General features: G+C 49.8%; 7 protein-coding genes across 7 annotated transcripts, besides 1 other annotated feature; 3 read left to right on the top strand and 4 right to left on the bottom strand.

Moving 5' to 3' along the window:
• Positions 1-25,862: part of a sequence feature (contig 1.84 954..621812(-1)) that runs on past both edges of the window.
• On the bottom strand, positions 684-2,548 carry ANIA_04874 (ribonuclease T2 rny1). The gene is made up of 6 exons (XM_657386.2): positions 2,132-2,548; positions 1,776-2,070; positions 1,530-1,722; positions 1,217-1,462; positions 1,052-1,149; positions 684-988 (listed from the first exon to the last, which is right to left on the bottom strand). Exons 1-6 carry the CDS (start codon positions 2,413-2,415, stop codon positions 851-853), a joined length of 1,254 nt encoding a protein of 417 aa, XP_662478.1. The 5' UTR covers positions 2,416-2,548; the 3' UTR covers positions 684-850.
• ANIA_04875 (RMD1 family protein) lies at positions 2,813-4,268 on the bottom strand (the record flags this gene model as incomplete). Its single annotated transcript, XM_657387.2, has 2 exons — positions 3,833-4,268; positions 2,813-3,751 (listed from the first exon to the last, which is right to left on the bottom strand). Exons 1-2 carry the CDS (start codon positions 4,157-4,159, stop codon positions 2,813-2,815), a joined length of 1,266 nt encoding a protein of 421 aa, XP_662479.1. The 5' UTR covers positions 4,160-4,268.
• On the top strand, positions 4,455-8,501 carry ANIA_04876 (protein vps41; the record flags this gene model as incomplete). Its single annotated transcript, XM_657388.1, has 5 exons — positions 4,455-4,781; positions 4,829-4,855; positions 4,906-5,861; positions 5,911-8,156; positions 8,215-8,501. 5 exons carry the CDS (start codon positions 4,455-4,457, stop codon positions 8,499-8,501), a joined length of 3,843 nt encoding a protein of 1,280 aa, XP_662480.1.
• Positions 12,341-14,015, bottom strand: ANIA_04877 (uncharacterized protein; the record flags this gene model as incomplete). The annotated part of the gene is made up of 2 exons (XM_657389.1): positions 12,341-13,405; positions 13,452-14,015. 2 exons carry the CDS (start codon positions 14,013-14,015, stop codon positions 12,341-12,343), a joined length of 1,629 nt encoding a protein of 542 aa, XP_662481.1.
• On the top strand, positions 15,280-18,629 carry ANIA_04878 (grainyhead-like protein). The gene is made up of 5 exons (XM_657390.2): positions 15,280-15,818; positions 15,892-16,029; positions 16,147-16,653; positions 16,719-17,974; positions 18,023-18,629. Exons 1-5 carry the CDS (start codon positions 15,805-15,807, stop codon positions 18,325-18,327), a joined length of 2,220 nt encoding a protein of 739 aa, XP_662482.1. The 5' UTR covers positions 15,280-15,804; the 3' UTR covers positions 18,328-18,629.
• ANIA_04879 (uncharacterized protein) lies at positions 20,989-21,610 on the top strand (the record flags this gene model as incomplete). The annotated part of the gene is made up of 3 exons (XM_657391.2): positions 20,989-21,044; positions 21,105-21,167; positions 21,230-21,610. Exons 2-3 carry the CDS (start codon positions 21,108-21,110, stop codon positions 21,608-21,610), a joined length of 441 nt encoding a protein of 146 aa, XP_662483.2. The 5' UTR covers positions 20,989-21,044; positions 21,105-21,107.
• ANIA_04880 (zinc metalloproteinase family protein) lies at positions 22,647-25,240 on the bottom strand (the record flags this gene model as incomplete). The annotated part of the gene is made up of 5 exons (XM_050611588.1): positions 22,647-22,743; positions 22,799-22,925; positions 22,984-24,715; positions 24,769-24,867; positions 24,920-25,240. 5 exons carry the CDS (start codon positions 25,238-25,240, stop codon positions 22,647-22,649), a joined length of 2,376 nt encoding a protein of 791 aa, XP_050467601.1.

Genomic DNA, 25,862 nt, shown 5'->3' with positions numbered 1-25,862 from the left:
GATTATCAACGACTGGAACCCTTGCTTAACGCAACGATCTGACCTTCAACCTCACGATATGAGATCATGTACAATTCTAGCAATCGCGATTTATAACGACAAATATGTTTTGACACAAATGACTTAAAGAATGACTTCTTTTTACTCCCGGGGCATTTCGTTCTTTCTCCGTTCGTTCCTTGCCTTGCTTGCATGGCCTGATTCATGGCATATGTACGACCATCCATCCACTTCTTCAGCTGGGACCTCTGCTTCTGATCCTACTGCGACTGCAACTGCAAAATAGATCGGCGTTTTCTTACACTTGCTTTGTCATCCATTTTCTTCTGTATTACAGGCCGTCCCTTCTTTTCCTTCGTGCTTTATGCTTAAGTGTCAACGAATCAGATTCGACTCCAAATCTGAATCTTCTGCCTATGCCTGTCACATCTCACCCAACCTGACAACCGATGTATGATGTTTACGTTTTTGCTGTGTTTTTGCTATGTTTCCAAGATGATTTTCGTGCTTACCCATGGAATTGAGGCGTCGGACTGACTCGGCTGGATGCTTTCAATATCTGGCGTTTCTCTCTTGGTCTTGCTCTCAATCCTTGTGATCTGTTGACTTAAAGTGATATTCAAAATCGTTTGATTATTTTGCTGGCCTGTACTTTACTGTCTATCTAGTCAATGAAAGATCTGAATGATGACGTATTTTATTAGTCTGTTATGTGGATATATGTATTGGTTAGTTTTGGCCTTGGCCAATTCTCAAGTCTAAGCTAAGCACCAAATAGATAATAGCTTTTCATACCCAAACGCTTAGGAAAGCAGATATATACTCATCTAACAATAATCTATTATGATACTCATCCTCTCCATGCGATAGACAGCTCAATGGGATGGTCCGCCTCCGAGACGAAGATGTCACTCTGCACTTTACCCTTTGGCGCTTTATCTGCGAAGAAGGTCGTGTTTCCGTGGTAGGAGAGCTTGCCATCCTCGGCCTAAATAGTCATGTTAGTTGCCTAATGATGTTGCTGCCGTAAGGGGCTAGAGATTAATCTTACGCTGAACTCCGCAGGGCTTGAGATATAAGAACCGCAGGTGAAAATATCGTCCTTGAATGCACAGGGTCCTTTGCGAGATGAGAGCGTAAATGTGTCTCCTGAAAATGGATGAGGTGCATTAGTGTCACGTCTTCCCTCTCGGCGGGGAGGGGGAGGGAAACAAACCAGACGCCCTCTTCGCTCTGAAATCAGCACACGTGCCGGACGAATACCACGTTCCGCGACCGATTATGCAGCCGCGCTGCTGACCCATGGTAGAAACAACCAGGTTCCCTTTTCCAATAAAGGGGGCACCTGTCGGCCCATGGGGGTGCCGGGTTTTGGTGGGTTCATGGCCGTGTCCGGGGTCCTTGTTAGGGGTCTTTGGCTGGTATATTATGCCTTTGGCTGGGCAGTTGGATGTCTGGCCATCTGTTTCATTATCAGCAGGGTGAGATAGACGACGTGAGAAACTGAAGTCGGGTGTGAATGAACGAACCTGGTTCAGATGGCACGAATTTCCCTGTTTGGAGGGGTCCCTCTACGTTGAAGAAGTACCAGACTTCTTGCAGCCGTTGAGATCGACACCGCACTGTGACTGTTGCACCGTGCGCTTTAGAGAGGGCATCCTCGACTTCATGCCGGGTGTAGGTCTGAGTGTACGACGGGACGATGCCAGCATTGGCGAGAGTCTAACGTTTTAGTAAAGTTGTGATTACTCGGTTCGTATGATGGAGGAACGAACCATGTAAGTAGGAAGGTCATGAAACAACTCAACGGTCTTGTCAAAGTAATCAACAACTTCTTGTTGTGGGTAGTACTCGGAGTAGCAGTGCGTCTCTAAGGTACTAACGCAAGTGCCGTGCTTGTTCCACTCGTGCTCCCAGAGGTTCGGGTCGTCGCCTCTGTAGTCTTTCCAGTATGTACTCATCTCGTCTAGCAGGTCCCTTCGACCCGCATCGATTAGTATCAAGGAGATGTTGCTGTACTTCCTATGAGAGTCACAAAACTGGTCGAAGCCGCCGTTGCAATGATCTGGCCTTTGTCATAATCAGTTTGGCAAGTTCACTGGCATGTTACCCTCCAGAAAGCCTGGCTCACCATAGCCCATGGATTGTCCAAGAATTCTCAGGTCCAACTGCTGGATCCGCATCCCAGAATTGTGTCTGCAGCATCTGCCCACCCGGGTAGTTGAAACAACAGGTATCTTGACCGTGGTAACTAGTCTGGCAGCTCAGCTCGAGTTTGCCACATTGTTGGAATGTGCTTCCTGAAGACGCAATTTCTGGATGTGAAAGCGGAGCAAGGCCTAGTGAGCCGGCCATGGTTTGGAGGATCTGCTGCGCCCCTGGGATGGCCCCGAGGAAACCTGATATTGAGCTCATGTTGAGCTCATGCAGTGGTATTACAAAGGAGTGGTTGGCCGGAGCTCTATCCAGGTACTGTTTGGCCAAGTGATATCTTGTTGAGGGTGAATGTAGCAAAGTCCGCGCAAGTTAGCACAGTCTATACAGAAGCCTCGATTGACGAGAAGATGACCCAAAACTGCATCAAAGGGTGGTTGTAGACTACAAGCAGTACACGTGCCCATGACTCAGCGATGTCACATGGTGGCTGCAGCTGATAGCGCCTTATCGAGTTTAGCGCGAAGTATACACAATCTATACATTGATCATTGATGATGTATTTCAAGTCGCTGTATTCAGAACATGAGTGGGGTATAGTAACAAGTAGAGTACATGCGTTGGAAAGAGCCAACTCATATTAGGTGAAGAGGTCGTGTTAAGCCTTCTGGACCTGTTCAGCTGCGGAGGCTTGTTCATGGGCTCGCTCCTTCCACAACCTCAAAACCTCAAACCCAACCTCGACGGCGATTAGAAGAATGATGATCCATTCCAAACGCAGTCCATGGGTCTCACTCAGCCTCTCTCGGAGAACACTGGCAATCTCTTGCGCATAGTCCATTTTCTCATTCAGTAGCTTGATGCGAATTCCCACATCCAATGCCCTACCAACCTGCTCGTAATATCCTTCCAGCCCAAGCTCATGTCGACTGTCCCAGAAGATGTCGGGGAGTGAGTCGGTCAACTCCGAGTAGAGGTTCAATTGGGCGCGGACGCTCAGTAGCTGTCCAGTCTTTCGGAGAATGAAGTCTCGAGTATAGGGTAAGCGAGATCCTTGCGACATGAGTGTTGGGATAGTTCGCGTCGACTCGAAGTAGTTGGACAGCAATGTTTCTAAAACCGCCAGTTTTGTGCTGCGAGCGAGCCCAGAAGAGAAGGCGACCTTGGTTAGAACAGTATCCACAGACTGATGACCTGAAGATTGTGGCGCCAGCGCGGCATCACTGGGTTTGGTTCCCAAGACGATGGTGTCTCCATGAATGCTACTGTTATCACGCTGAGCATCCTCAACATACTCAAGATCTTCAGTCTCCAGGCTATCAACATGCGCTCCCTCTGCCGCAGGGAGTAACGTCCTAGTCGCTAAGAATGATGTAAACCCTTCTGGAAGCGCCCATGACACGACCGTACCAGAAGGGAAAACGAATATATCGCCAATTTCTTCCGGAGAAAGACCCTCCGCGCTAGGATTGCTTACTCGGCGAATAGAATCAAGCGGAATTTGGACGTGAACAACCTGAGGGTATAGACCGGTTCCAAGGGGGTCGGGCTCGTAACCTTTTTCCTGCAGAATCTCTCTCGCTTTGCGAATGTTAAACTGTTCGGCTACAGCGTACGCAGTGACTGTCTTGTGGTTCGAATGTCAGCGATGCCAGTCGGAACCCGTGAAAAGCCGAACCTTTGTCTGCAACAGCCCAGCCTCCCTAAGTTGAGCCTTGGACTTAAAACTGTCCCTCGACCTCTGTGCTTCTACCGCCACCCTGCGCAGCGATGTCGGTGCAGCTGGTGATCTTGTGCCTCTTCTCCGCTGTTTCTGAGACTCTTCCGAGCCTTCGGCGGTGTCGCCGTGCTTCTGGGCCAAAAATGCATTGGAGGAGAAGAAATCCTTTCGTCGTGGGAGACTTAATGGCGGTGACGCATGGAGATAGTGGCTTTGAGGTTGTCTCAGGATCCGAACCGCTGCAGGTCGGTTACAGATCGATGAGACATATGGTCGTGCGAACATAGTTGTGCCAACCGAGAGTAGATGGGTGGCGATTCGTGCAGGTACATATCATAGCAGATCGGTATTAACCCTGCAAAACATGGTCTATCGTGACCAAACCAGGATTGCGAGGAACGATAATATGATGCGAACTACTCTTCTAGAAGCTTTCTGCAAAAGCGGCGTGACGGATGTTGCTTAGTCATCTCATGACGCGGTTAGCATGGGAGTTACCCCAGGTACAGCTCCTTCGCCGATGTCATGAGCTCCCCGTCTGTGACCCAGCTTCAGTCGCAGGTACAGAAACCCCTCCGCCATGGACGCGCCTGGCGCGACTGAGGCATCACTATCTCGGGTCGAACCGGGGCAGGGATCACCTACGAGACCATCGACCCATCACAGACGCCCGCACCGGCAACTTCACACTGAAACCGGGGATGACGATGAGGAGGAACAGGAGGATCCGAACCGGGAGAGAGAAGAGAGTATGACAGAAACGATGTCGTATTATGGAGAAGAGGAAGAAGATGACGAGGAAGAAGAAGAGCCGCATTTGAAGTGTTCTCATTTGACCAAACAGTTGGGAAGTGCCTATCGGAATGGAGATGCAACGAGCACTTTTTTGGCCGCTGGGGACAAGATGGTACGCTTCCTAGTCTTTAACTCTACAGAAAGCTGATAGAATTATAGGTGCTTGGCACACATAACGGAAATATCGTGAGTAGTTGGTAAATGTCCCGATGACTCGAGAACTGACCCTATTGAAGCATGTCTTTTCCGTACCTCTATTTCGCTCTCTTCGTGTTTACCATGCGCATTCTGCTACTGTCACATCAATATCGATTTCACCTTTTCCCCCACCGGCACCGAACTTGAAACATGAACTGGCTACTCGATTCGCTGAAAACCAGAGCGCGTCCACGAAACCATTTTCCAGCTCTGGAAGCATCCGGGGCCAATCCAAGCCGACTTCTCTCCCTACAACTCCGTCCAACTCAATCTATATAGCAAGCTCATCGATAGATGGCAATGTATGCGTCGCGTCGTTACTGGACACGAAAGATGTTCTTCTACGAAACTTTGGTCGACCGGTCCAGGCCGTTGCGCTGTCACCGGAGTACAAAAGTGATCGGACATTCATATCCGGAGGCCGTGCCGGCGAACTGATTCTCACAACCGGGGGTAAAGTTGGCGTGAGCACAAACTCCACAACCTTGGGCGGCGCAGCTGCCACCGCCTCGAGTTGGCTGGGTACTTTTGGACTTGGGGGCAACACCGGCAAGGACACGGTTTTGCACAGCGGTGAAGGCGCTATCAGCACGGTGAAATGGTCGTTGTCTGGCAAATATGTTGCCTGGGTCAATGAAGAAGGCATAAAAATAATGCGGTCAAATCTGCATCTTGACTCAGTGGATTCGGAGCTTGCATGGAAAAGGGTCAGTCACACAGACCGCCCTAACCGTCAGGGATGGGAGGAAATGGCTAGTGTCTGGAAGGCTCGCGCCGAATGGGTTGACGAATCTCTCCTAGAGAGCGAACATTTGACGAGCAATAATACAGGAGGCGAAGCCTCAACGCCAACGCAGTCGACAATAATCAAAGAAAGGCAGGAGAAATTGGTGGTTGGTTGGGGAGGCACTGTCTGGGTAATTAATGTCTACCCTGATCGGCCTAACAAGAGCAACCGGGACCTTAGGATTGGCTCTGTGGAAGTTGCTACTATGTGGGTTTCTTTGCTCTCTTGCACCATCTAAACACTAACTTCGGCTTAGATTACGCACAGACTGCATTATATCCGGCATATCACTATATTCGCCCAGCCACTTGGTCGTGCTTGCCTATATAGAAGCAGAAAATGAACCGGCAGACGAGCAAATTACCCGTCGTCGTCCTCGTGGACAAGAGCCTGAGCTTCGTATCATCGACATTGAAAGCAAAGAGGAAGTCAGTGCTGATACCTTGGCGATCAGTCGGTACGAGAATCTGACAGCTTCGGACTACCATATGTCCGTTCTGCCGCCCTGGAAAACGAACATGCCAGTATCTCAACGCGGTGCGTTGGAAGCCCTTGGTACCGGCCTTTGGGATGCTACGATGTATCCCGCACGACTATTTAGTTCAGCCGCCAGCATTCGCAGTTCAACAAGTAGCGGAGACAGGAGCTCTAACAGAGCGCCCAGCACGTTTGCCTCACGGCGTTCGGTCCCCGAGGAACCTTTAGCCATAGAAGTGCAGGAGGTTGCCGAAAGCTCCGGCCCCAAGATTTTTGTGCACAGCCCGTATGACTGTGTGGCAGCACTGAAAAGAGATCTTGCAGACCATCTCGCGTGGCTCATTGAACATGAGAAGTATGCTGAAGCCTGGAAGCTTCTTGATGAGCATCCTGAAGCGGCGGGGTCCAGTGAAGGTAGCGATAATGTCTCAATAACGCCCGGGAGATCCCAGACTAGTCTTGGTGATCTATTCGTTGACGATAGATCTTCCATCACAGCAACAGACCGTGGAAATGTCCCTGCCGCTGTACAAGAAAAGCGACGCATTGGTGAGATGTGGATAGAGCAACTTATCAGAGATAATCGGTGGCAGGAAGCCGCTAGAGTTTGCGTGCAAGCATTGAGTGCCACTTCTAGGTGGGAACATTGGGCCTGGACTTTCATCAAGGAAAACAAGTTTGACGAGATTACGTCCGTCATCCCTGTTGACCTACGTCCATCTTTGTCCTCAGAGATCTACGGGGCCATCCTTGAACATTATCTTACTCGAGATCGCCAAAAATTCAGCGAGCTTTTTGAAACTTGGCCTTTCGAGCTATTTGATATTGACAGCATAACGACTTCGATTGAGGAACAACTTGAATCCGAGAAGATGACCCCGGACTTAGAAGACGGTCGAATACTGATAAGGTGTCTGGCCAGATTATATCTGACTGGCGGCCACTATACCGATGCGTTGCATTGCTATATCCGGATACAGGATGCGGACGCAGCCATGGCTTTGGTCAAAGACCATCATCTTCTTGACTCCCTTTCTGATGATATACCTGCTTTCATCATGATTCGGGTGTCAAAGGAGCAGTTAAAATCGGCGCCGATTTCAGAACTTGCAGAAATCACAGCTGAACCTATCAAGCTTCTTGCCAGTGAAGCGCACACCGGCATTGTTCCTCCGGACACTGTCGTCAGGCAGCTGCAGACTGCTAACAAACCCTTATTCCTCTTCTTCTATCTGCGAGCACTCTGGCGAGGAGAATCGCTATCGCTTGAAGCCGAGAAGCCCCGTCGTGGGCGGCACCGTCAGGCCGCAACTAAACTAGCCGCTGATGAAGGCAAGAACCTTGTGGATCAATTCGCTGATACAGCAGCGGAACTCTTTGCTCAGTATGAACGCCCATTACTCATGGAGTTTTTGCAAACCAGCACCTCGTATTCATTCGACGTAGCGGTGACAATTTGCGAGCAATACCGCTTCACACCAGAACTCATCTACCTGCTATCCAAGATGGGGCAAACAAAGCGCGCTTTAAATTTGATCCTCTCCGACTTGAAAGATGTGTCACAGGCTATTGCGTTTGCGAAGTCTCAAGATGACCCAGATCTCTGGGAGGACCTTGTTGACTACTCCATGGACAAGCCCCGTTTTATACATGGCCTACTTGTTGAAGCAGGGACGTCCATTGATCCTATTAAGCTTGTCCGACGTATCCCCAGTGGATTGGAAATAGAGGGCCTCAGGGAGGGTCTCACTGGCTTGCTAAGGGAACACGACCTCCAGGCGAGCATTAGCCAAGGCGCGGCCAAGGTTCTACAAAGCGAAGTAGCAGTCGGGATGAATACCTTGCGTGATGGCCAGCGTCGTGGAATTAAGTTCAACATTATCCAAGAATCTTCCAAATCCGACCAGGTGAACGATGAGGCAAAGGCTGAGACTGATTCTGAGAAGACTCCAACGCCATCGCGAGGTTCATTTACGCAGCAAGCCGGAAGATGCGCGGGTTGTCATCGACCTTTCCACGCGAACGGTAAGCAAAATCATAATCGATTGTCTTTGTTCCCACACCTAACACTACAAACCTTCAGAGAAAGAGATACTCGTCGCTTTTGCTTGCGGCCATGCCTTCCACCTGTCCCATGTCCACCAATCCGAGCCTTCGTCGCCAGCACATACTCCCGGGCTTGAATCAGGCGTCCAGACCCCCCGGCCGTACCCACCACGTACCCCGAACCTCGAGGAGCCTTCAACAACGTCGCGGACCGTTGGTCCAAAGGTTACAACAGCCCGACTTCTACGGGACAGGATTGGTGACGGATGCCGGATATGTGCCCTGGCTAAAGAGTTGGAGGCAGTCGGAGACTCAGAGGCGTAAAATTGGTCTGATGGCGCAATTCCCCGTTGCCCAATACAGATTCCCAAGTTCAGCCTTGCGGCCGCACATCTTCGTGCCGTCTGCTTCCTTCTTGACTGGAGGCGTTGCACATAGACTAAGGATTTGAAGCTCTACCAGAATACTGGAGATGGAGATGTATAATATGAAGATACCCATGACGTTATTAGCAACATGAAGTTCTCGCTTAATGGAAATCTCTACCAGAGAATGCTCCTGATCACCCTTGGATTACGCCAGCAAACTTAATGTAGAGTTCCTATGATTCACCACCAGCAATGGCATCCTGATAGCGGTGCTACTAAACAACTGTCCCAATTCCATCCCTATCCCCGGGACACTATCCCCGGGACATGGGTCCCTTACGTTCCGTGACTTTCAAAAGATAAATTGCGCAGCCATGGTTGGTCAATGAGGCTGGTACGCAAGGTTGTGCCTAGGATCATTATGATGTTGACTGAGGAGCGGAAACTGATGCAACCTAGGTTCATAGTTCCGGCTCCAATCAAATACCAACAATTGAGAACGCGGGTGATATAGAGGATGAGGCGGCTAGTAGCACTATCACTGTTGTACTTTTTACACTAGGTATACGTCTAGATATTATAGGTACTATAGATCCATCGAGAGACTAGACGAGGCTGCCAGTCGGTATCTAGTACTGGATAGACCATTACCGAGTGTCAGATAGATTGAACTATTGAGCAAAAGCGGCAGTTTGAACGACGATTATATTCCTCCACGCCTTTACGAACTTTACGAACTTTGCGGATTGTGTCGGCTCCTTGCTGCCGAAGTTCAGCTGCTCAATGCTCAAGATTGCTGGAAAGTCAGCCCTTCGAGATTTTGAAGTCTACAAGTATGTTTCACTCCACCACACTTCAGTTCCACCCTTAGCTTCCACACTTCAGCTAGTGGCAAATATGTTGTCAGTACGGAGCAAAAGGTACCTACGGGGATTTCTAGGCCAGTCAGATTCCCTCACTGGCTCGCTTGATGTTGCTGTCACCACTAAGACTGGATCCCATGAATCAGGATCATTATTGGTGTTGATCCTCGAAGCTTTTCTGTTACTCCGCAAGGTTTATCGGTGTAGACTATCACTCAATCGACATTATTGCTGACTCATCCTGGCTTGATTTGATTTGATTTGACTTGACCTGACATAACTGCCGGAATCACAACCCGTACTCATCATCTCGACGATCGCGGACACTTCTCGAGCCCAAACTCCGAGACAGAGCGTAGCAAGCCACTTTCTGATCTGAAATTCTGTGCTGATCTGACATATATTCCGTAGGGGCTGCCAATTCATTTGGCCACAGCATGCAACGGCGTCCATTCTTCTCCATCTTTCGGCATAATAGAGGATAAGAAACGCCCAGGAGTTGCACAAGGGATGGATGTTCGTATGACTCGGGCCAGAGAGGACAAGGCTTTGATCCGGTCGACCCGTGATCGAATGATTGCTGTTTGTTAACCCGCACGCTGAAGTCTGTGATCCTTGGGGAGAGGGGGCGTGGCGAGAGTGGCGTTCTTCTCCATAGATTTCATCACACCATCGCATCGCCAATCCTACGGTATGCGGAACCTATCTGCAAAGGCTACTCCGCATGACACAGTGTTCGAGGATCATGAGGTGAGGAGTGATCGGGAAAGTTACTACGACTCTGTTGTCGGGGACACAGCACATGCGTAACCTCCTATACACCAGCCACATCGCCTTCTCGACTTCTGGAGCCCCTGGGTCTAGGGCGGGGCGGATCCTCCCCAGCTCCGTCCATCGCTGACAACACTGAGAGTTTGTGGCGGTGCTCATAATGCAAGGGTGTATTCCTATTCGCGAAAATATCCCGGCCTGCCGCTGGCTCGGGGGGATGAGCATAAAGATCGGCGAAATGTTGACTTGAAGAAGAGCGTGCTCTTGAGGCAAAAAATAATGAGGTCACAGGCCCCAAGCGCACCACGGGTGTAGTGATTGATAATGGGGACTCACAGAGCACGCTAAAGATAGATATCAAAATAGAAGATCATCCATGGTAGAGTATACAGTACGCGAGCCAGCACTCGAATACTGCAATTGGTTCTTACGTCGTTACAAAATTTACACCCTCTGGCATGCACGTAGCCCTGGATAGGGCCCATCTGGCTATATAACCGTACTGTAATATATCCCTATTCAGAGTGGATATTCAGACATGTGGCCTTTTACTATAAGCATGCCATAGGATCGGAAGGTGCAATGCTCTGCTTCCACAGGCGCCCTACGCGCTCAAACGGCTGACCCCAACAGCCGTTACGAGCGGAGACGTTTTCCAGAGTCTATTCAGCAATCTAGAGCATTTGCCACGAAGGATAAAATATCCGTGGGTGCTAGAGGGTCTCCGCCGCCCCGGGCTTGGGTTGATGGTACCTTAGACCTAACCTTGTAATCTATCTAGTGCTCCCCCTCGCAGCTCTCGGATCGATCTTCCGGCGCGGTCGTACTTTTTGACCGATCGCAGTCGCAGTGGTGCTCCATCTCATTCTGGGAAAATGGCAACAAAGCATCCACGATGCACTCGAGACGCAAGTTCACTCCAGCTTGGAGCCGTTTGTGCCTGCAAGGAGACCATTGACAGCGTACTTAGCATATTCGTCGCAGATGCCGTGGTCTTGGTTCCATTGCCTAAGATTTCTATAGTGCAACGCTTACTGTAGAGCGGTTAGCTGATGGGGTTTGTGGGGTACTTGTGAGTGCCCTTTGTGTATATGGACAACGGCCAGAACATCGTCGATTGACGGGCACAACAGAACAGATTCACCAATGACGGATTCACTAACGCTCGGCTTCATCGGCCTCATCGATTAACGGCATCTGGATAAGTTTTCCAGATGAGGGTCTTATCGAAGCATTCGGTTCGCGCACGCCTCTGTGCGGCTGAGTTATGCTATCAGTCCAACCTACCTCAGAGCTCTGTATCGCACTATTTAGATACGAAGTCATTGACGTCACAATGACGCACAGGCTGGCGTGGCGGAAGGTGTGGAGTGGACGTGCGCCGGCAGCCGGTGGTTCATTTCACTAATCGTCACCAATGCTCGGGCCACAGCCCGCAAATAACAGCTTGAGGATTTTAACTTCCGGTTGATTCTTTCCCCATCCATAAAGCGACAAGGCCGCGGATTATACACCAAGACTCCGACATTGTTATACCTTTCTCCAAAATTGCGGACGGCGATTGCTAGAGCCCGTCTCCAACTGAAACATCGTTCCATTGGCCATGTTGATATGACGTAGAAGATCTATGGCTTCCACATCTCAATAATTCAGAATATTTCGAGTAATTCAGAATAGGCCTCCGTATTACAGGTACAGTCTGCCGACACCCGAATTTTGAAGTTCGCAGGAGTCTTGGCCCGTTCATTGGTGGATACCATAACCGAAAGCGCGAAAATATGACTGCGCCAAGAGTCCAGACTCGGTATTCGTCAATACGATATTCTTACATTGTTACACGCTTCTTACCCCATGGATACCTCTCATACAGTGCACTCGAATTCCAGTGCTCGAGACAATTATCATCGTTGAGATTTCGAGATTCGCGCTAAGTTGTCGGCTAAATTATGCTGGGTCGTTGTTCACTTCTCTACTTGAGAGTCTAAGTGTCGTTGTGGGTGTTGATTTTCAGAACTATATTCAAGCTGCCATGTCTATATATAAATAGAGTACATCTACCAGCTAACGTGGTTGGTAAGCGAGCTGCGCATGTAAGCGAGCTGCGCACCTGCATACAGATTTCCCATATTTTGACCTTTTAATCAACCACAACGCCTTTATATTAATTATTATTTATTTGGACAAGCGCATTTCTTCTATGCCCAATTCTATGGCAGGTACTACATGTAGGTAATGCCCGTGCCTTTGGTGTTTGTGCACCTTCTGCTGGTGGCCCGCATGGACCAGGTATTGCCTGAAAAGACGCATTATGAGCTTCCTCGAGCTCTGTAGCCTCTTGTACAGACAGACCATTATCATGAGCTATCCATCTATGCGTACGAGCTCGCTTTCGCCTTTGTATAGCATTTTCAGCACGTAGCGCCCTATTCTCTTGCTCCAATAGTATGCCCTTTTGCATTGCAATTTGACAGCCTTTAATTAGCTGGTTTAGGGCATTATGGGACGGTGATGGTGGACTTTTTGAGCGCTGTTTGAGAAAATCTCTGAGTAAAGAAGCTTGCTTTAGAAGCTCATCAACATTTGCTGGTGTATGTGGGCAAAAAGTGCTTGCCTGGCTGCCACGGCTTCCAGGGGGTGTAGGCGTACGAGCCTGAATACTAAGCTTTGAAAGCACTGGTTCAGGATTCAATGGCACTAGTCCTGCTGCTCGAAAACTGTTTCTGATTGTATCCAGCTTAAATGTGCTGATTCGAGCTTGTGGATAGGCTGCAAGGAAATCAAGTTTGTCAATATGGCTGATGCCAAGCCGCATTTTCTGATCAACCAAGCTGGCGTACGAGCGCTTCAAAACTGCAAAACATCCAATATCAAGTGGTTGTAGAAGATGGGAGGAATGTGCCGGCATGCAGAGTGGTATAATATTATGATCTGTACAGATTTGATCAAACTCTGGTGTAAGATGGCTTCCATGGCCATCAAGAACTAGAAGTTGATATCTTCCGCGCGTACGATGCTCTGTTGACGGGATAAATTGCTTCTGAAGCCAGCGAAGGCTAATTTCATTAGTTGTCCATCCATTTGTACTAATTTCAAATCGCCAGTCGGGCGGAAGGCCTGTAAACCATGCTTGGTTATACTGCTTGCCCTTAAAGATAAGTGTTGGTGGAAGTGCCCATCCAGAAGCACTGATTGACTCAATTGCAGTAACCCATTCACGGTTTCCTGGCTGTAGAACTGGTCTTCGGCCATCATGATTCTGACTTGGTAATCACTTTCTGATGTGCACAAAGGCCCATTGCAAAGCCAGTCTCATCAAAGTTGTAGATATCGTCCGGTAGGATCCCGTATTGTTCGATTGTGGCTCGTACGGTGTTAAACCATGCTTGAATAACCTTTGGGTTCTCTTGCTTTGCTCGCTGGCAGTCGTATTGCCTTGACAAGCGAGACTCAAGCTCCGGGTGGCGTTGAGTATAATTATATACCCATTTCTGGCCGACAGTCTGGATTGGGGTGGAACCACGCTTTGCAAGCAGAATATTAGCCATTTCTCGTACATGAGCTTTTGTAGGAGCTGCTCCGCGTAGATCTAAAGAGAGAATCCACTGCTTAAGCACTTCCTCTTCAATCTCAGTCAATTTATGGCCATTTGCGCGAGATTCGGCGCGATTTGTAGTCCCGCGTAGTCGCGTACGTAGTGTAGATTCAGGCACATTGAAGCGACGTGCTGCCTCGCGTATTGATGTAATCTCCTTTTTTTTAATAGCCTGTACAGCCAGTAGGAGCCGACCTTCCTTCTCATGGCAATTTTGGCTTGAACTAACGCGAACTCGGGGCATGGTGGCTGTTGGAAGATAGATGACCGCGTCAGCATGTAAAAAAGTGGTTGGGTGCGCAGCTCGCTTACATGCGCAGCTCGCTTACCAACCACGTTAGCCGAATCAAACTCTGTATCCCACGTTGTAAACAACCAGCGGCCTTATTGAGAAGCGAGCTAATACCTAAATTTCTGCTGATAGTAGAATCGAATCTCAGGCTATCGCGGCATTTGGCTGTCTGGCCGTCTGGATGTTGCAACTTATCGATATAAGCTCTAACTGTCAAAAGCTATTCCCATCGGGCCCGAATCCGCCGTCCACCAACCCTCATGCAAGCCAATCTGCCCTAACCGTCTGTACAACACGATTGGATTAAGCAGAGAAATGTGGCTGACCCTAAGAAGCGCCAGCGACATGTCAAGTGCGAGCGTCGTTTGCCTCTGCAATGACATAGTCTTACATGAGGCGGCCGGAGTGTGGATGGGTTGCGGCAGTGGTTCGACTAGTAGCCTCTCGATTATCGACTGAGCGTTGAGAATGAGATGATCGATGACGATCGGTGCTTTGTAACAAATCCTAGAGCTGTAGTGGCCTTCTTATGTGCGGTAATAATAGTAATAATAGGTACAACTGATACGCCACATACCCCGCATCCACTCAATATCAGCGTCTCAGTAATTATTACTCTGTATATTCATCGATTGAGTCTTGTAACCAGGAGTGTTTAAATGGCCTTTTAGTGAATGGCGGTGATCCTGACAGCTATGCTGGTCCTATCCTCTCGACTTAGTCTATTACCAGCCCGTAGATCGAGATGGAAAATACCAGATTTTTCTGTACGGTACCTGGCCGTAATGAGGGACCCACGCCGTCGGCCAGCCGCCAGCAATGGGAGACCCCCGCTGGCTGCCATCAATTCAATATTTTGTCTGAAGTTTGTGGCCCGTCTGATTCCGTTGAAATCATTACCATAGGTACAGTATATAAATCAAATAGTCAACAGTGCAGGAGGTCCCGTGGTTCTAGAAGATTTTCTTATCGCCTTGAGTTTGCCTATAGGTGCCCTGTTCCCCTTTCCATCAACCTTCGACTTCTGTCTCTTTTTTATTTGCCTTTTCTCATAACTGGCACTCACTCGACTACGACCGAGCATCCACCGCAATCCTCCCTCGCCTCTATCTCGGCCTCGGTCTCTGCCTCTGTCCCTGTCCCTGTCCACCCTTCTTGACCGTCCATCACCCTCCTCACATTTTTTCTCCTTGAAATTTATCCTCCGTGCTTTCCCCCTTTATAGAGTCGCCCATCTTGCGTTTCTCTCGCTAGCGCTCACGTTCACGTTCACGTTCATATCCTCGGGCAAGAACCGCCATCACATCACCCATCCTCATCTCACCCCTGCGCTTTGGCTTACCGTATCCGACCGCAAGCTCTCGGTTCCCTTGTGTTCCCCCGCTGTTCTGAATCGATTTCACCGCGACCACCATTATCCCACTGGGATTTCGTTTCGCCTAAGCGGTCGTACAATGATTGCGCGATTGCCGGCTTCATTTATCATCTAATCTATACCTATCTCCGCCATTTCCGGCGTTTTCGAGGCGACAGCAAGGGCGCGGGGACAATACTCGGCATACCCCCCCTCTCGTCTGGTCCAAACTTCTCTGCTTTTTCTCTGGTGCCTGGATAGATACGCATCGCTTCTAAACTAGGGTGCTTCCTTGACTTGTGCGCTCTCGCTCTCGCGCTTTTTCCGACCCCGAATTTGGTGCCTCGACCCAGGTTCTAGGCGCGTAAACGTTCCGGACTGGCCATCATGTTCCGCAACAGGTACGTTCTTGTGCCGTTCGCTGATACCATGGCCGACTCCAGGCTGACTCAAAGTTGTTCTTTCGTGATGTAGGCGCAATTCCCAGAAGCCCAACGAGGAGTTGATTCAGCGATTCCAACGCAACTTCTGTGATGTTGTCGCTCCGACAACTACCATCGGCGCTGCTGCAGGCGTCACCCAGCAGCTTCCACTGGGCCATGGGCTCCCAAAGTACGTGTTTGCGCATATTTCCGTCACTTCTTTATCTCTTCTTTATGCCTAGAGAGAACTCAAGTCATTTCTCTGGGGGCACGGTGTGGTTAGAACCTAACATTATTCAAATGCTAGATTTTCCATGGATGCGGACATGAAGCTTGATTCTATTCCGGCACCACCCACGCATTTCATGGCTCCCATGGTCGACCCCAACTCGGTTCAATTCGTAAACCCACTCAACCACCTTCATGGATACTATACTCCGAATTCTGGGAACTTGAGCGCTGGATATCACAGTCCGGCCGGTGATCTTCACACGCCTGGGATGGGATTAAGCATGATCACGCCTTTGTCTCTTTCTCAGCAGGGCCCGATTCCCGCAAACCATGCGGGCATGCATATTGACCCATTCAGCCAGCAGTTTATCTCGCCGCATTTTCAGAACCCTCAACCATTCGCGCCGCAGGTATCTTTCGCACCCAGTGAATTCGTTCAAGGCGATCTTGCGTTCGAAGCCGTCGATGACTCCGTTGATGAAGGCTCTTTAAATGATGTCGACATGCAGGGCGCCGCTCAATCGCAGATGGCCTCAGCGGTACGGATTTCTGAGCAGCAGGAACTACAGATTCCAGGCGAAAAGTACGGCTTCTGTGTCATCGCTCCATTGTTGCTCTGTTCACTCAGCTAACCCGACTTTCTGACAGTTTCCGTTATAACGTTACCTTGAGAGCTCCGACAGCTATGATCAACCATCAAAATGAAATTCCCGTCACATACCTCAACAAAGGACAGGCTTACTCTTTGTCCGTTGTTGATACTGCGCCGCCGCAAACGACCTCACAGCCCGTTAAGTATAGGACATTCGTTCGCGTTTCGTTCCAAGATGATGAACAGCGATCAAAACCTGCAGCTTGCTGGCAGCTCTGGAAAGAAGGGCGAGGAACGAGCGAAGCGCACCAGAGAGGAGGAAAGCTGCAAGCCGTTGAGTTCGTTGATCCGACTCAAGGAAATGTGGAGGACCAGAAGAACCGGCAGATCCAGCTTGAGAGTTCATCCTTTGATGGATTCTGCGTGACGTGGACCGCTAATCCGACAACTAAGGCGTCTGACTGCGCCATATCTGTCCGTTTCAACTTCTTGTCTACCGACTTCAGCCACTCCAAGGGTGTGAAAGGTATTCCGGTCAGATTGTGCGCGAAGACGGAAATGGTGGCTGGTGGCTCCACTGGAGAGTCCAGCAATGAAGCAGAAGTATGTTTCTGCAAAGTCAAGCTTTTTCGTGACCACGGAGCCGAGCGGAAGCTATCCAATGATGTTGCCCACGTCAAAAAGACGATCGAGAAGCTGCGGCAACAGATTCAGCAGTCCGAGATGGGTGCTGGCAATTTTGGCAAGCGCAAGCGTAGCAGTGCCGCTGTCGGTTTCAAGAGCTCGGAGGCACGCCCCGCAAAGCTATTTAAGCATAAGCGCACGTTATCCATGAGCTCGCAGGATGGCGCCGGTAAGATGAGCGTTGCAGATGACCTGCATGAGAAGCTTGCGTTGCTGCAGGACATGTTCTCATCCACCAGGCCCGTCAGCGTTTTCAGTCTACGAGGCGACGAACAGGACGATCCTGATTTGTACCCAGTGCAGCTCCCAGAATCACGAGATTTCATCAAAAAGGAATTTCGCGGCGCCCGTCATATCAGTCTTGATCGAGCTGCTTTGCAAGAAGTTTCGCCCACCAGCAGTCACATGTCTATCAGCTCGCCTTGCAACCCAATGCAGGCAAGTGTATTCTACGATTCCGAGTACTCACGGCAGTCATCCGAGGTTCCGGACAACTCTGGGTTTCTGAAACACCCAGTGAAAGTCCAGAAGATCCCTTCAGGGAATGGCGGCACACCCACTGGCTACATTGAGGCGGTTGATATTGATCCAACATATCGACCGCCCGCTGAACGACGACCCAGACCGAGTAAGTTCTGTGATCACTGTCTAATATACTGAGCTAATTGGATACTAGTTGCATGCTTCTATGTTCGTTTCCCGCGGAACGGCCAGAGCCAGGATGATTACTACCGCGCGGTGTATCTCACCGAGCGTACAGTGCGTGACTTGATGGAGAAGATCTCCATGAAACAGCGGATAGATCCTCAACGCATCATCCGTGTGCTTCTCGTTAAGGAAAATGGACTCAGGATCATGGTTGACGATGATGTTGTTCGCGAACTCCCTGACGGACAGGACATGGTTGCTGAGATTTCCGAAACGGCGGCGTACGATGCATCAGATACGCCTTCTCCAGTCGAGGTGAAACTGAGATACTAAGTTCTCTAACAAGATTGGTGACTTGTATTTGCTTGAGTTCGGTCCTACTTCTGGTTCACATTCGGAGCGAAAAATATACCTCTTTGGTCCTCGTTTGCGTGCGCCTGGTGCGCTTCAGGAGGCGTGGATTTGATGTTTCACGGCCTTATTTTATTTTTTGCCCTTTGTTCTTCGGTCATCTCCTTTTGCGGCGTTTGGGACATTTACAACTTTTAATGCGGCCATCTCGGGGCGTTGGATACGGGGATAATAAACGAGTTCCCGGGCAATGATACCCTCCTTTTTATATGGACGGCAGTATTGATCTTGATGCTATTTTCATGCTTTCTCTGTCTTATACTAATCGATGACATGACACTGTCGCCCATCTTGAGCTAGTGACCCTATTCTGGCTACTCAAGGGATCTGGCGGCCAACAATCATTTATTACACCACCTACCTGATGACGACTTTCCTTTTCTTTCACCGCTGCAAGTCTTGCGGCTTGGGGGACGATCGATGCGCTCGAAGATATACCCTCCTTTTCCAAAACTTTGATTTGACGTGTTTGTTCATGAGGACCTTTGGCGATGTTTTGCTAGTGCATGAGGAGAGACTTCAGCGTCTCCCGGGGTAGCGAAAGTTGCAAGGGATTATCGGAATGGCATGTTGAAGAAATCATGTATGTAGTTTAAGCCAATCTGGGTGCAAAAAATACGACTTGGACCTGGAAGAAGCAAAGTCAATGGGCTGTTGTCTGAGATATATAAGGTATAGGTTTAGAACACGTAACCTAGCCCTCGATGTCCTAGAGTAGGTAGAATACTGAAGCTCGCTATAGATAGTACTGAGGAAAAGCGACTCGAATTGAGTTTGATACTAACAAATATTGAGACATGCCTTGCACGTTCATTAATAACGTGACCAAAATCCCAAAGCCTAATATTTCTCCCAAACATCCAGTTACAGCCTGTGCAGATATAGCAATCCCTTGCGGCACCAGATCCCGGTGTTCCTAACCAGGAAATAGGTCTGTTATCTGGCCCTCAGATCACCCCTGGGTCTGGGCATGATAAACTAACGTTAAAATTCCACCCTGACGATCACAGGCTAGCGATCCAAATCCCGGGGAATGCAAATTCTGATTGAATATCTGCGATCGAGATCGATGGTTGCTAAGACGGTCTCGACTCTCTCGTTGGTTTAAAAGAGATGACATCATATATATCAATCTTGGCATTTCGTCATAGCTGCATAGTTTCCTTGGAACCGATCGATGGTTGTTAAATTCAATAGATGATTGACCTGCGAATGCCGAATGAAGTGGGGACATGGTAATTTTGATTGTTAAGTTGCGTAATTTATGTAATGACATTACCGTCCCTTGTACCAACATACCTTACTCCTGTTCCTGAGATATACCCTAAGTAGTGCTACGGTTCGAAGACGGTTGAGGCCATGCCTGCAAAGCAAGTTCATGCCTGTCTGTCTCACAGTGCCCTTATATAGCGTATATTCAGGTCCGTAGTTGCGTACAACACCAACGTCATGATGGTGATGTCTGTCAGCACGTTGTACTTACAGAAGCTGGCCTGGAACAGCAACGGTTCAACCCCTCGGCTAAGCTTTTTTGAGTATAAGCACAACATCAACGGCGCGCAAGCTATTGAGATGGGTCTGGGCTCTGGACTCTGGCTTGTTTCCAGCGCTCGATCGACGACGGTCTGGAACCAATTCTAAGCCCTGGTGGGCACCAGCACCGCGAAGAAATTAAGGCGGTCGTTGGCGTTTGTGTGGCTGTCATACTCTTCCGTTTTATGCCAATCAGGATGCTGACGGATAACCTTATCTGGTGGCTGAAGAGGAGTCCTCAGATGGGTCCCGGGCCTGATGGGGCCTGATTGCTATATATGGAGTGTATTATGGTGCTGGCAGCCGAATTGGTTGGTGGATGTTGGAAGCACAGGCGGCTTTCCGGTTTGCTGGGGGTACTTTATGCGGGCATCCTATGCTTGTGTCCGGGTAAGGTTTCCTATGCAGGTGAGCTGGAGAGTGTTAGGACGGGAACTGGACCCTGTTGCAATGTACGTTTGCCCTCCAGTTCTTTATGTATACTTCCAGGGGAAGAACTATCGTTTGATTATTTGTTCGACATATCTGGTCCCAGTCTCGCTTGTCAGATACCTTCTGATGAACAGGATGCATATTATACTAGTATTCAATGAAAAAACCGAGGGAGAGGCCTTGATAGCACCGTACCTTTCTTGTGAGGGTGTTTGTGGCACCTTCCCAGAATGGAAGTGACAGCTGCTCGAATCGAGTAACACACCACGACTTTTCTCCCTCTTTCTCTCCCACTCCTCTTTCTTATCTCAACACGGTTGCATCTTCTTTCGCTCTGCTCGCGTTCTGATCTCGACTTCGTTTTCCAGTTGCGTCTCATCACACCACTCGTTCTCGCTCTGCATCGCTCACTTTCACATTCAACGCACGTTGGTCGTTGCTTTAAGCTCCTTACTCTACAAACGCTCTTTATCTTCCTTAGACTCTCTCAAATGGCCTTTAGACTCGTTCTTCTGCTTGTTGCGTGCCTGCTGGTCTGTACCAGCTGTGCAAATGGTGAGTTTCGTTGCAGTCTCGTGCTAGTGATCTTTGACGTATTGACGAGAGCGCCAAAGCAGAGATCATCGAAAACCATGAACCCGTCATTGATGGATTGAATATAGTAGGCTATTTGGGTATGTTATGTCATTTTATCCCGCTATCCGAGTTTCTTAAATTAATGACTACCTATGAAGGTAATGACAAGGTCGATGTTGACAGGACCCGTGCTAAGGAAGGTCCCGTCCTTGCTCCCCGTGGTAAGTTGCTACCCGTCCGTGATCCACTTAGATAGTACCACTGACGATCTTCTCTGCTTAAGAGGTTGTTACTGTCACCGTTACGGAGACCATTTGTGGACCTGTTGGACCTACCTCCGCTGGAGGCTCTCCCATTACCTCGGTCCCTGAGACAACCCTTGCGACTGACACTTCTGGCCCATCGTCTGGTCCCTCAGCTGTGCAGCCTCCCGCCGCATCCCAATCTTCTGGAGCCGATGGCGCCACATCTGCGGAGCCTACTTCGGCTGAAGCTTCCCCTAGTCCCTCTCAAGGACAGGCCACTACTACGCTCCAGACTAGCTCGGCTACCTCTGGCACTTCCACTCCTGCCGACAGCTCTGAGGCTCCTAGTACAACTTCAGTCTCCCCAACCCCGACGGATGCGCCAGCTGCCAATGCCGGGTTTACCCAAGGGGGAATGAGCAGTGTCATTCTCGCGGTGGCCCTGACCTTCGTACGCATCTTTGGGGTCTAGTCTTGCTATCCACGCTGGTCGCCTGCCAAAAGACTGGTAGACAGCACCATGTGCTCCATTGCTTTTTCTTTCGATGGGTGTCACGTCCAAATAATGTTTTCATTTATGTCTCTGGAGGCCATGTGATTACGCATGCTGCTCCAGCTAATGTCGAGATGACTCGTTGTTTTTTACCGTACAGGCGTTACCGTACATCTAATCAAGTCAGTTGCAACTTTTCGTACGTTCTGGAGGTATATCAGATTGTATCCTACGCAGCTACAGGAATAATACCCTCGTTATTGAAGTACGGCCTAATACACAGGGCACACGTAGTTTGACGTAGGCATGAGTTCTGCGTTTGGGATTTTACAATCTAACTGCAAGAACGGACTCTAATGTGAACAAAAATAATGCATTCTATGACCAGTCGGCCTATTATCAATTATGTATGGTATAACCGTAGAGTGAACACCCATGTTTCAAGTCCTGCTCATCTCATGGTATAAATGTCTCCCACAACCGCCAACGCCTGATAATCTCAGAGCCAGACAAAGCTCGCAAAGAAAGGCAATCTCCAAACGCCGCTACACGAGAAATGTAAACACTGTACAAGTTGACACCTCCCGAAGGTGTGTTGTATGAGCTGTTCAGGTATGACGAAGTGGGCCCTCTGTACCGTGGGCCGCTCAGTAAAGCACAGCCCGAGCCTGTCGGGATGCGGAAAAGAAGGTGCCGAGAAGGTATGTTGAATGACGAGAAATGAGTACAAGGAGAAGAGGTCAACTGCGAGTTGACGTGTCGTCCAAATGGTTGTATATGGTTGAATAAACTTTTCAGGCACGAGCCTCGGCAACGAACTGGTAAGGCACGCGTTTTGAAACCCGTAGCAGAGTTGAGACTGGGACGAAAGGACTCGGAACACCGGGACCTCTGGAGAAGCGAAGCTCAACGATCCCCGCCACGAATCGGTGTGACTATACAACTAGATCATCCTGAGATTCTCAGTGCATGATTATGAGGGAGAGACCATCGATCCAAGCTCCGCAGCTTCCTGTAAGACCGGCAATCTTATAGCCCAAGGGAGGAATTAAGTTGTACCTAGGACGATTGTCAGCACGAAGTCTCTTGAGTAAAAAAAAGGCTTAACACATACCCTGAGCCTCCGCTGGCATTGCCAAAGAGCCCAGATTTTCTGCCTAAGCTGGTCAATATCTCAATACCGTCGATCCAGTGTCCTGCTCGGACATAAAAGCCTAGGAGTATTTCTCCGCGTCGCGTGTCTGCAACCACATATTAGACGCCCGTGGTACGCAGATACTGGGTCAGGTACAGACTTACCTAGCACAAAATCGTCGGACATTCCGTCCCGGTTCCCAAACAATTGGCTCGTCGCATCCTCATACAAGAATTCCATCCCATGCAGCTTGCCATTATGATAGACTCTAATGGAAGTTAGGAGTTTCTTATATTGGAAAGCACAGTCCAGGAGAAGCTGCTCCGGTTGGCTTTCGGCTAATTGAGAGATCCCCAGTTTACATCCTCGATAACCGACGCCCTTGGGCAGCTTCACCTGGGAGTTTTTGGACTTCAAGCTGCTGATGGACTCGACGGTAAACGAACCGAGAGTACCGGAAAATATAGAGATTTTGACCTGTTTCTTCTTTTCTTTGTCGGTACCGAACACTCGTTGCCGCAGCTCACTCTCAGTCACTGTGACTTGTTTCGGAAGCCCATTGCTGGTCGATTCTGTGTTGAGATACTCAAGGAAATGATGGCACACCTGGTCGCCTTCACCGTACAGTTCAATAAACGCAATCCCAGTGGTCGCAGTCAGCAGGATCCTGCCGTTTTCCACAGGCCAGACTTGAACGCTGTCGTCTGAGCTCATAGGAGCATCATTAGGAAGACGGAAGCAAGGGTGGAACCGGAAGCGCAAAGTATCCAGACGATGCCATGTGCATTCGTCCTGTGGCAGGCATGGATGCAGGCCCTGTGTCTTTGTTCGGGTCGAGAATGGCTCTCGAGTCACGAAGGAGCGGTTAAGGCGGACGTAGTCTCTGAGCATGACGCCCGATTCCTGATGAGGGCAGCCGAAAAGGTGGCCGACTTCGTGAAGATGGGCGCCGATACCAATATTTGCAGATTCCCAGCTAGAACCAGCCTGCCCGCAATCGTTGGCGACGTAATCTGTGTTTGTTCGGGTGCAGTCGGAGAATGCATCAACCACCTCCTCTAGACAGGACGGATAACTCTGAAGACAGTGAGACCCGAACATTGCCATTTTCAGGTCGCCATTGCTCGAGCCCAAGGCGGCATGCCCGGTAATGGTTTGCGACTCTGTATCCCAATGGGAGTCTAGGAGTAAGACGGAGACGTACTGTTTCTGGCCCGGCTTTAGGTGGAAATGTTTCTTCACGGCCTCTTGGGCGATGCGGAAAAGCTCATCCTTCCTCGTAGCCGGGCCATATTGCTGGGCAAGCTGCAGGTCCCGGAGCTCTGCGACAGTCTTTTCGGTCCGAACAATATGAATTTTCGCCTCGTTTCGCATTTGCCCACTCGCTGCATCTCGATTACTGACGGTGCCCGGCTGCCATTCCTCCTCAAAACGGAAGCACCGTCGTCCAAGATTGTTGCGGAACATCTGTTCACCGGTGAATGCCTGCCAAAGGTATGCAGCCATTCGGTACTTCTTGATCGCAGTTTCTATATCATTACCCTCGCGATTCGCCTTTTCCGGCACGGCATCAAACGTCCCTTTTGAATCCTTTCCGAGCAGTATCACGAGGTGTAGCGGCGGCGAGTTAGTCAACGGGAGGTAGTTGATGTTGATCCAAGAGGAATGAGTAGCATGATGGAGGTTGCCAGACGATGACTTGGTTGAGACAAAGTCAAGACGGAGACGATTCGGACCCGGAACAAGATGCACGAGGGCTTTGAAATGGGACGAATTGACGGGCCAGGAGACCTGGGGAAAGCTATCTTGGTGATGGTTAACCACTATACTACCGTCCAGCGGATGTTGCCTTGGGTCCCCGATTTGGCCATATATTAACAGGATCTTTTGGTTAACCTGGCTCCTAGTCAGCTGGATGAACCCACTGATTTCAGAAAGCGAGTACGCACCCACGCATTGTCTGTTATTGAGAGAATCCTGGGTCCATAGGGCGACGACGGCCCCGGCGACGACCGGGCGGCACCGTTGACGGATAGGGAGCTACCACCCTATCGAAGCACGGTAAGGTTAGGTATAACTAATTGAGAGGATCGCACGTACAAAGTAGCTATTCCGCTGGGACGGAGACCCCGAGGGAGGTGGGCGCTGCTGGGGCACAGTGAGGGGAGAGCTCGTGCCGTTCGAGCTGCCATTGGAGCCATTGAGCGACGGTAGATTATGGGTGGACATATTAGGCTTAATGGACGACGGCGGCGTGACAGAACTATACGACGCCGAGTCCGTGGTCGAGGAGGACTTTCCGGAGGTCACATCGCCATTGGACTGGGTCCCGTTGGATGTTCCGCTGGACTTTTCTGTTGATCGCGATGTGCTTCGGAAACTAGAACGGGAGCGACTGCGCAGGTTCTTAAAAAGAGGCATGTTGAGAGAGCAGTGGAAGCGACCGGAAGAGTCCAGGAGAAAAGGTGGCTCGAAGGGAGGCGTTGGACGTTGTGCTGTAGCTGGGGTACTGTATGGTTGGACGAAATAGGAAGGAGCGGCCCTTGAGAGTCGTCACCCGTCTTCCTCAACACCAACGAACGAAAATGAACAGGTTTGTAAGCACGAGAGCCACGCTAGCTGTCAGAAACGAGCGACGAGATCGACTGGAGTCAACGGGTGTTGGAATGGGTTCGATGTGTGAGAGACGAGCGTGGAAAGACTGGCGACCGTTTGCGGAGAGGATATTGACGACCCCCCACCGACTGGAGCTCAGGATGGAGAGATATCAAAGTCGACCAGCTACAGCTCATTATTAGCAATCGATAAGAAACATGGTAAATAAAAACAAGGCAACGCCAGGCTGTGGACGGCTGTACTTGGCAACGCAAGAAGCATTGGCAATGACCAGAGTGGGGAGCAGAGCTGCAGAGCAGTGCTCTGCAGTGCTCTGCACTGCAGCCGGCGCCCAGCTGGCTGAGTGGACGGTCGGAAGGCGATCAGAGCGAGAATAGTGACGACGTACCTTTGTGGTCTTGACGGCGTGAGCGGGCACTGGACAGCA

This window comes from Aspergillus nidulans, chromosome III (assembly GCF_000011425.1).
Source record: "Aspergillus nidulans FGSC A4 chromosome III".
Classification (NCBI taxonomy): Eukaryota; Fungi; Ascomycota; class Eurotiomycetes; order Eurotiales; family Aspergillaceae; genus Aspergillus; species Aspergillus nidulans.
Note: the sequence above shows the minus strand (reverse complement) of the source record. Positions and strands in the feature narration are given on the sequence as shown.

Excerpts from the sequence above, each read along its gene's own strand:
- ANIA_04874 (XM_657386.2), bottom strand. The coding sequence starts at position 2,415 with ATGAGCTCAATATCAGGTTTCCTCGGGGCCATCCCAGGGGCGCAGCAG. Across the intron at positions 1,463-1,529 it reads ATTCGTGCCATCTGAACCAG|ATGGCCAGACATCCAACTGC; the intron begins GTTCGTTCATTC and ends ATAATGAAACAG. Across the intron at positions 989-1,051 it reads CAAGCCCTGCGGAGTTCAGC|GCCGAGGATGGCAAGCTCTC; the intron begins GTAAGATTAATC and ends ATGACTATTTAG.
- ANIA_04878 (XM_657390.2), top strand. Across the intron at positions 16,030-16,146 it reads CTGGGCCATGGGCTCCCAAA|ATTTTCCATGGATGCGGACA; the intron begins GTACGTGTTTGC and ends TTCAAATGCTAG. Across the intron at positions 17,975-18,022 it reads TGAACGACGACCCAGACCGA|TTGCATGCTTCTATGTTCGT; the intron begins GTAAGTTCTGTG and ends ATTGGATACTAG.